At 45.1% G+C, this 10043-nt stretch overlaps 1 protein-coding gene across 3 annotated transcripts in view; it reads right to left on the bottom strand.

Annotated features, from left to right (window-relative positions):
* VPS39 (VPS39 subunit of HOPS complex) overlaps positions 1 to 10043 on the bottom strand; it is a 334794-nt gene that overhangs the window by 104285 nt on the left and 220466 nt on the right. For all 3 annotated transcript variants that reach the window (XM_078659635.1, XM_078659637.1, XM_078659636.1), the window contains 2 exons: positions 2926 to 3054; positions 438 to 540 (listed from right to left, as the gene is read on the bottom strand). In XM_078659635.1, the coding sequence (XP_078515761.1) occupies positions 438 to 540; positions 2926 to 3054 (232 nt within the window). The remainder of the gene's footprint in view (positions 1 to 437; positions 541 to 2925; positions 3055 to 10043) is intronic.

Below are 10043 nucleotides of genomic sequence, written 5' to 3'. Positions count from 1 at the left end.
GACATCTGCTTGAACAATTTGCATAATAAGTGATAAGGTGAATAAAAAAATACAGCAAGTGTCTGGGAACGATGAACCAATTTTGGACTTGCCAGCTCTAGACTTAAGGCAGAATATTAGGAAAGACCCACTGTGATTCTGACAAACATTCTTCCTTTGCTCAACAGACATTTCTTCTGGTACAGGATAAAGATATTCTGCCATTTTTCTAACTATTACGTTGTCAGAATGACACTGTCAAAAAAAAATGCATACAGAAAGACATTTAACTCTTTCAATTTAAACTATTCGTTCAGGAACCTTTTAATTTGTAGAGGTTTCGCGGTTTAGAAGCTTTTTTGGTTGTGGATTTAGTTTTGTAGCTTAACCAAAATGTTGCTCAATGGTCTCCACACAGTGCCCATACTAAAGTGTTTACATCACACAGTTCGACTTACTCTTCAGCCATTCTTATGTTCTTCAGGACGTGGACATAAATGACAAGAGCATGTTCATGTTTCCCCATGCGGCCCAGTAGGAGAGCACGTTCTTCCAACAATCCTGTTGAATAATACAAAGAAATTAAAATATATCACTTAAATTAAACAGAGATGTAGTAAAAGGAGAAGGGGTGGATACAGTAAAGTAAAGACTCTTCAAGCAAGATAGAGAAACAGAGTATCTTTCTAAAAGTCAGAAGGGAAAAAGACTTAAACAATAGTTTTTCAGCAAGACCATCCTTCCCTAATTTAAAACTGACGCTCACAGTCAGCTCTAATTGGAGGATATGATGGTGTAGTCAACATGGGACATGGGTCATGGGTCATGTCTCTGCCTTCTTTTTGTTTTTATAGAGCGGTGCTTCTTCCCCTGAGCCGCAGCCAGGTGAGGTGAAGCTATGAACTCCTGCTAAACGGGTAAGGAGGAACAGTCCCACACTGTATGCCTAAGTCACATACTGTATGCTATAGGCATCCCTTGACAATTGAACCAACAAATGAATGTCTTTTGTCTCATTGTTTTCCCTTTTCTTTGACATGTAACCAACATGATTTCTCTACAGTGGTGAAAACTTGCCACCCAGGAGGAGGAACTGTACACCTAGGATTCCAGGTGAAAGCGTTCATTATTTTACTATGTTTTTATATATTCACATTCTCTTTGCAGTAGCAATATATTGATTAAGGTCCTGACGAAGGCAGGGGATAAAAGTGTCCCACTTTCCGCTGAAACATGTTGACCACATAAGACCATATGAATTATATTGGCAGATATTAGTTACAACTGCCATTTTTTGCACTGTTTGTAGTCTTGGGCAATTGAGCGATAAGAATAAACTCCGGTTTCTCTCATTTACCCAATTTTAATTCACCACTACTTCACTGTCTCTATGCACTGCAATTTGTCTCTATTTCTTACCCATCTCCTGACATCTTTTTTCTTTATCTGATAAGTGACCCTGGGTCTCATAATTAGATGTAGGACGCATCCATCTTAGTCCTTGTATACATCTCTTATGACTCACTAGAAGATGGTCAGAAGCCCAGATGATGACTAGGGCGGTATCGGATAGTGACTGATGGGTATCCTTACTGATTAGATATATCTGTGTGGCACGTTGTTACACACTGGCTCTGTTGGTTCATGTTCTTTGGTAGGTTGATTGGTTACATATAGACCCGTGGACACTCTGATGTTATTAGTTTATGGATGGGGGCTGTGTTCACGCTAGGTCGGTAAATATGCCCTAGGACCCTTCTTTAACTGTTTGTTTTTGGAAGTCAACATATGCCCTGAAAAGTTTACAGCAGATCTCCGGTTCAGGCAAGACTGATGACATTAGGTCTGCTGCTTACCAAAGTTTGCCTCATTTCTTTTCAAATAAGCGGTTCAATTACCTGGTAGAAATGTGAGTCAGTTCTGGATTGATACAGGGTGAAGCAAAAGGGTGAAAGGGTGACTAAGGAGTAATTAGACCAATAACGATCTCCCAAAACCTAGTCTGTGGTCTAGCAATGTTTGCTTTTGAGAGCTTTATTAGTAATCGTGTGTGATGGAAATCTGGTTTGTGTTGGACCTTGGCTTGAGTTTTGGAGTTGCTAAGAACTCCCAAACGGTGTTTGGGTGTAGGTGTTAAGTTCATCTGGTCGTTATAACGGTGCTGTGGGGGGAAGGGGGGGGGGGGGACTGGTGGGATGATTGACAGCAATATTGTGGATAACCAGCCAATTAAAGTCATGATAGTGACTTTTGTCAAGGCTCAGAGATGCATTTCTCCTGCAGTACCTGAAATTTCGGTCATTGGCTTGGGTGTTGATAGTGCAGTTGGAGTAGATACTGACTGTATGTTTTCTGTTGAGGGGATATTTCCATTAATGTCAAGTGACAACTCCACCCTCATTGGATCTGTATAGTCTTCGAGTTGGTGAGGTAATATATGAATGTTTATTTCTAGATGTTTGAGGTGTGGGTGAAGAAAAGGGGACCTGAAAAGATGAATTTTTTTTGCAACTTGTATATTCAATCACGGTTTATAAGATCATCTTCCCAAAGTGTATTTGAATAGCTTCTATGTATACTTTAATGCAGATGTGGGCACGTTAATGACAGCAATGCGGTCTGTGCCTGATTTGCGAGCGCTCCTTGAGATTTCCTGCCTCCCAAACTCCTGTCAAATTACTAATCCTAATACCAATACCAATACCAACTGGGGGATACTTAGAATCCAAGGGTATCCACAACAGGGATGTGAAAAGGTGTGCAAAGAGCTCTAATGTTTAAAATCAACATCAGTGATAAACAAATGTACATTAGAACATGAAATAATACAAACAGTGAGTAAAACTGGTAAAATGACAATTATTTACTTTTCAACATTGACTTTTACTGTTTGACCAGTACCCCATTCTTTCAACTTGCATCTTTCTGTAAGCGCCGTCCCCTCACCATTAAATGGGAAGTCACTGATGAGGCTGTCTGGTTCATAGAAGTTTGATATCTCCAGAAAGGCAAGGAGTTTACTACGGTATTCACCCAGTTCCCCTCCCTCGCTTCCAGCTGGGGCCAGAGGCAGACCTGTGGACAAAGAATAAGAACAATAAACAAATGGCATCACAATGACATATGACAAGATGAGAACAGAACTTATGGAATCATGTCAAGTTGTTCACTTTGAGTCGCAAAAACCATTCTGACAGAAAGTCAAGAACTACAATCTTGGAGCCGAATGGGAATGCTCGTTTTGTACTAGGTGTGGGGATTGGAGAAAATAGACACTCGGGGAACAGATGACCGCCCATTTGACAACTGAAGAAGTAAAAAATAGGAGGTATATTATGCATGTCAATTCTATGTGAAGGAGATTCAAGAATAAAGGTTTATTTGCCCATGATAGAGAAAAGTGAAATGTCTCCCAGAATGAATACAAATATTTGTCAGTATCTGGCCACCATATTGTCCATTTCTAGAGAGAAAAGCTTCTTCCACTCCATAATAATCTAAAAACGTACTAAAGCTTGCTTCAGCATAATACTTCTGTTTTAATGACATGACTTCTATGACTATGGTTAAGAAAACTTGTCTATATCCTTTATGCTGAGAAGCACACGTTCTGAAGTTTGGAAATGTTACATTAAAGAGTATGCTGCCGCCAAAATCTGGCAAAAAGAGAAAGGCAGTGACCCTAAACGGTTATGGGTTTAAATATTCCTTTGGCTGGTATTGAAATTTTTCAGCACTTTGATATGTAGGCTGGCACTTGGATCGCATTTATTGTTGCTGCTGGCACAGGTGGTGGGGAGCAATTAGCACCCTCTAAGAGACTGTCAATCCTAGGCACCATGTTAAATATAGTCAGAGCTTTGGAAAATACACTGGCAATAAAGGTTTGTGCCAATACATCTAGAGGAATACAGAGATACCCTATTTAAGGATTGATCAGGATACTGTTCCATTAAGTTGAGCATCAGATTCTAAAAGTTTACCTGTTCAAATGTTTCACATTTCTCAACCTAGGGATCTAGGTAAGCAATGCTAAATTTATAGAGCTAAGTTTGTGATGTAGGATTTGCCTGTACCACTGAATCAGCAGTCGTGTATATTTTCAATTAAATGCATTGCTGTAGCAACAGGCCAATTAGGTTAGGGAACAGTCCATCTGTGGCCTACATAGAGAGCATCTCGTCTATTTCAGGCTGCTGATGATAGAATACATAGTTTCAATTGGCATGAAATTAGAAAGTAGTGTGTAATCAAATAATTTGTTTTTAATTATCCAACTTAAATATATCTAACACGAAATTATTTAGTTTTTATATCTAAATGTATCTAGAAAGTTCATAAAAATACATTCAAATGAATACACTCTCCAATCAGGTGTAACGGGTGACTAAGGAACAAGTTACTTTCCTTCGGTAACGATGTATCTGTAAGAAACATTAGTTATAGATTCCTTACCTCAGAATTACCCCCAGGCGTCAGACTGGATCCGGAAAGTTTTTTCGTCAACAGTACCTATGCGCGTTGGAAGGTGGCGTCGGTCGGCTCGCTTCAGTCGTTGGTGTCATGGTCGCTGGGATGATGTTACAGTAGCTACTGAAACGCCAGTTCTGTACACAACTTTCCGCGCCAGAAACGCAGAGCCATGCAAGACAATGACCACAAGCACACAAAACTAGGGCCCTGAAAGGACATCCTTAACCCTAGAAATCAGTTCGCAGAACGGGGAGGATGGGTGGGGTGGTAAGGAATCTATAACTAACTAATGTTTCTTACAGATGTATCGTTACCGAAGGTAAGTAACTTGTTCATCTGAAAGAAACACGTTAGTTATAGATTCCTTACCTTAGCATAGATACCCCAGCAATACCAACCTCGGAGGTGGGTCTGAGAACCAAGATCACACCAGAAAGACCTGGAAAACAGAATGGCCAAAGAAGTCGTCTCTCCGGACTGGATTGTCACAGCAGTAGTGTTTGGTAAAGGTGTGCAAAGAAACCCACGTAGCTGCCTGATAAATGTCATTCAGAGGAACTCCACCTCCCAAAGCAGTAGATGCTGCCGTCGCCCTGGTGGAATGGGCACGCCGCTCCACTGGAGGCTCCTTCTTTGCCAGAGAATAACAGGCTTTAATACACAAAAGGATCCATCAGGAGATGGTCCGCTTGTGTACGGCCCAACCTTTTTTTGGCACCCACGCAGCCAACAAAAAACTGGTCATCCACCCGAAACTGTTTTGTGCGATCCAGAAAAAAGGAAAGTGCACGTTTTAGGTCCAGACGGTGGAGCCTCTCCTCTTCTTTTGAAGGATGTGGAGGCAGAAAGAAGGTAGGCAAAGTGATGGTCTGCCCGATGTGAAAGGCAGTGACAACCTTGGGCAGGAAGGATGGACGAGTCCTGAGAACCACAGTGTCCGGATTGACAGACAGGAAAGGAGGCTTAGAGATAAGGGCCTGGAGCTCACTCACCCGTCTGGCAGATGTGATGGCTACCAGCAAATCAGTTTTAAATGTCAGAAGTATTAAAGGACAGTTGTGAAGAGGCTCAAAGGGAGCGCACATTAAAAAAGTTAAGACAAGATTCAAGTCCCAGTGAGGCATAACGAAGGGGATAGGAGGAGAGAGATGAGTTATGCCTTTCAAGAAACGATTAGAACCTGGGATTTGAAAAGAGAAGGCTGATCAGGAAGCCGAAGGAAGGCAGTGATGACCGAAAGATCGCCTTTGATTGTGCCCAGAGCAGAGCCCTGCTGAACTAATGAAAGGAGGAACAAGAGAACTTCAGAAAGAGGGGCAGAAAGGGGATCCATAGCCTTTGCTGTGCACAATGCCACAAACTTGTTCCACCAGCAGGCATATACCGTCTTAGTGAAGGGACGCCTGGCTGCCAAGATTACATCGCAAACTTCGGGAGGCAGGTCAAAACACGTCAACTGCTGCAGCTCAATCTCCACGCAAGGAGGTGGAGGCTGGACAGGTTCGGGTGGGGGACCGTCCCTTGCTGCTGCGACAGATCCTGCCGAAGAGGCAGTCTGATTGGAGGATCGATGGCCATGTTGAGCAGCTCGGAATACCAGACTCTTTGTGCCCAATCCGGAGCCACAAGAATGACTTGGGCCCGGTCGAGCCTGATCTTCAGCACTCTGGGTAGAAGTGGTATAAGCGGAAAGGCGTACAACAGAATGCAACTTCACTCGCGACGAAAAACGTTGCCTAGTGAGTGCCGCCTTGGAAATTACAACTAGCAGAATTGCTGACATTGTGCGTTCTCTTCGGTGGCGAATAAATCTAACCAAGGCTCTCCCTACTGTTGAAAGAGACCTTGCACCACCTCCGAAGACACCATTTGTGATCCATCATGCACCTGCGGCTGAGTTCGTCCGCCCTGGCGTTCAGGGAACCTACCAGATGTTGAACCACCAGGGATATGCCAGCCATGTCCAGAGGAGGAAGGTCTCCTGACATAAGGTCCACGACCCCACCCTGCCCTGTTTGTTGCAGTACCACATGACAGTCATGTTGTCCATAAACAGCTGCACTACTCTTCCCCGGACAGAGGGGAGAAATGCCTTCAGTGCAAGACGGATCGCCCAAAGCTCCAGAAGGTTGATGTGGGGCCCGGACTCCACCGGAGACCAGTGGCTTCTGATCTCCGCCTCTCCCTTGTGGCCGCCCCATCCCAGAAAGGATGCGTCCATCACCACCGTGTGCTCTGGTTAGAGAAGGGAGAGGGATCTGCAGTTGACCCAATCCTGGTTTGTGAGCCACTATTGCAACTGACGAGCAGTTGCTTACGAGATCTGGACACAATCAGACATATTCCCCTGATGCTGCGTCCACTGGAACTTTAGATCCCACTGCAGAGCCTGCATATGCCATCTGGTGTGATTGACCAGCAGCCTCAGGGTCATCCTAACGAAACCCGGGATAGAGGCTGAAATATCGGAATCATAGCCCGAATATCCCGGACTCGCTGTTCGGGAGGATAAACCCAAAACCGCGTTATGTCCAGAACCGCTCCGATGAAGAGGAGTTTCTGAGAGGGAATCAGGGGTGACTTGATGGAGAACCCCAGCAAATGCAGGAGGTCAGCCGTAGTCTGGAGGTGGGAGACGACTGCCTGGGGCGAGCCCGCCTCAACAGCCAGTCGTCGAGATAGGGGAAGACTGGAACCCCTGATCTACGCAGATGAGCTGCGACCACCGCCATCACCTTTGTGGACACCCGAGGGGTGCTGATAAGGCCAAAGGGGAGCACGGTAAACTGAAAATGCTTGTGGCCTACTGTGAACCATAGACCACGTCGGTGGGCCGGCAGGACGGGGATGCGAAAATAAGAGTCATGCAAGTCCAACGCTACCATCCAGTCTCCAGGGTCGGGGGCATACAAGACCTGAGCTAGTGTCAACATCTTGAACTCCTCCTTCCGGAAGAAGCGGTTGACGTCCTTAAGATCCAAGATAGGACGCAGGCCCTTGTCCTTCTTGAATACCAGAAAGTAGTGGGAGTTGTAACCACAACCTACTTCTGGGGCAGGAACGCGCTTGATGGCTCCCCAGGCGAAAAGAGACAAAACTTCCTGTTGGAGATGTGCCAGGTGAACCTCCGACATTGCAGAGGTATTGAGGTGGCATGGCTGGAGGGGTAGCCTCGAAGGGGAGGGAATAGCCCCTTCGGACTATTTGCAAAACCCACCTGTCCGACGTGATGATGTGCCAGTGGGGGAGGTGATGGCGAATCCTGCCGCCCACTTGCATTTGATGGGCCCGAAAGGTCAGACTAGGAGGGTTTGGAGGCTGCTGCAGAGGGGGGTTGGTGAACTGGCCCGTCTTCTGGCCCCCTGAACCACTGCATTAGTTCTCACGTCCCCGGCTGCGTGAAAGTTGGGAAACTTGCTGTGGCCTGTGACTCTGGGCGGGATGTGGTGGGGCACCCATTCCATAGCTCTGAAAGGGGCGAAAAGCAGACTGCGCTCGGTGGCTGGAGAGGCCCAAGGACTTGGCCATAGCCCGTGAGTCCTTGAAACGCTCTAGAGCGTTGTCCGCTTTGTCGCCAAAAAGGCGACGGCCATCAAAGGGCATGTCCATTGAGGTGTTCTGCACATCCCCCGAAAAGCCAGTCGATCTCATCCAGGCGTAGCGACGAAGGGCTACAGACGTGGAAATCGTCCTGCCTAGAGTCTCGTCGGTATCCAGTCCACAACGGATGGAAAACTTAGTCACATCCCTTCCGACGGCGACAGCCTGGGAGATCACTGTCCGGGCCTCCTCCGGACACTGAGGCAGCACCTGCGCAACCGTATCCCACACAGAGTGAGAATAACGCCCCAATAGACATGTGGTGTTTACCGACCGGAGTCCCAAGCTGGCGGAAGAGAAAGGAAAATGCTCTTTATCAGTATGCATCTGTTCTTGACATGTAGAGCTGCAGATTTCTACACTTTGCATTAGATCGCCACCTGGTGTTGGGCTCGGATGATTGCATGTTGTTGTAGTCTTGGAAGAAGTCTTTGTAGTCACGAGATAGGGGACTCCTCCCTTGGACGATAGTGCGCATGGGCATCGGCTCCATCATCAGATTGTTTTCGCCATGATGGGAAATGATGGAGTTAGTAGAAATAAAGAAGGGTTGTCTATGCGTATGTATCTAATTAAGATGAAAACTGGAACAGATACAAGTCCCGGGGAGGCGGGAGGGCGTGTAGAAATCTGCAGCTCTACATGCCAAGAACAGATGCATACTGGTAAGTAGAATTTTCCGTTCGAGGCATATGAGCTGCTGATTCTACACTTTGCATCGATTGTGCAGCAGTGTCTCCCCTAGCGGTGGTCACCTGTATCTGTTGCAGCAGTTTGAAAGAGAGTTTTTAGGACAGCTTGGCCTACTGCAGCTTGCTGCTTAGCTTGCACAACAACACAGTAGTGTTCAGTGAAGGTGTATGTTGTAGACCATGTTGCTGCCTTGCAAATGTCTTCTAGGGGAATGTTCCCTAAGAAAGCCATGGAGGCTCCTAGTTTGTGTGTGGAGTGCGCTCTAGGAGGAACTGTTAATTTCCGTTTTGCTTTTTGATAGCATATTTGTATTCATTTTACAATCCACCTTGCAATTCCAGTTTTAGAGATGGGGTTGCCTTTATGTGGTGGAGAGAAAACTACAAACAGTTGCTTTGTTTTGCGAAAGGATTTGGTTCTATTTATATAATAGAGAAGAGCTCTTAACGTCTACGGTGTGTAGAGCTCTTTCTGCCACAGAGTCTGGGTTTTGGAAAAACACTGGTAACTCTACAGATTGGTTTAAATGAAACAGAGTAATGACTTTTGGAAGGAATTTAGGATTTGTTCTGAGAACCACTTCATTACGGTGTAATTGTAAAAATGGTTATTGTATAGTGAAAGCTTGAATCTCACTAACTCTCCTAAGAGAAGTAATAGCTACTAGAAAAGCTGTTTTCCATGTGAGGAATTGCAATTCACATTTGTGTAGAGGTTCAAAAGGACCCACGAGTGGTCCCATGAGTCTGGTCAGAACAATGTTTAGGTTCCACACTGGAGAGGGTGGTAACCTGGGAGGAATGATTATTTTTAATCCTTCCATAAATGCTTTAATAGCAGGCACTCTAATTAAAGACAGATGTTGTCTATTTTGTAAATATGCTGCAATAGCTGCCAAATGTAGGCGTATAGATGAATATGCCAAGTTACATCATTGTAAATGTAGAAGGTAGCAAATGATATTTTGGATGGAAGCATCTAGGACATCAATTAGGTTATTGTTGCAGTAAATGGCAAATCTTTTCCATTTAGCAGCATAGCAGGCTCTAGTAGTAGGTCTCCTGGCTTCTTTAATGATATTCATACAGTCTGGTGGTAGGTTAAGATAACCAAACTCTAAGACTTCAGGAGCCAGATCGCCAGATTCAGTTGGCTTGGGTCTGGATGTCTGATGTCTCCATGGTTCAATGTTAGCATGGATGGTGTCAGACCTAGCTTTTGGTGAGGAACTAGGGATAGTTCTAGCAGTGTTGTATACCACGGTTGGCGTGCCCATGTGGGAGCAACTAAATTCAGTT

Source organism: Lissotriton helveticus, chromosome 9 (assembly GCF_964261635.1).
Source record: "Lissotriton helveticus chromosome 9, aLisHel1.1, whole genome shotgun sequence".
NCBI classification, from domain to species: Eukaryota; Metazoa; Chordata; class Amphibia; order Caudata; family Salamandridae; genus Lissotriton; species Lissotriton helveticus.
This window is presented reverse-complemented; position numbering and strand designations above follow the sequence as displayed.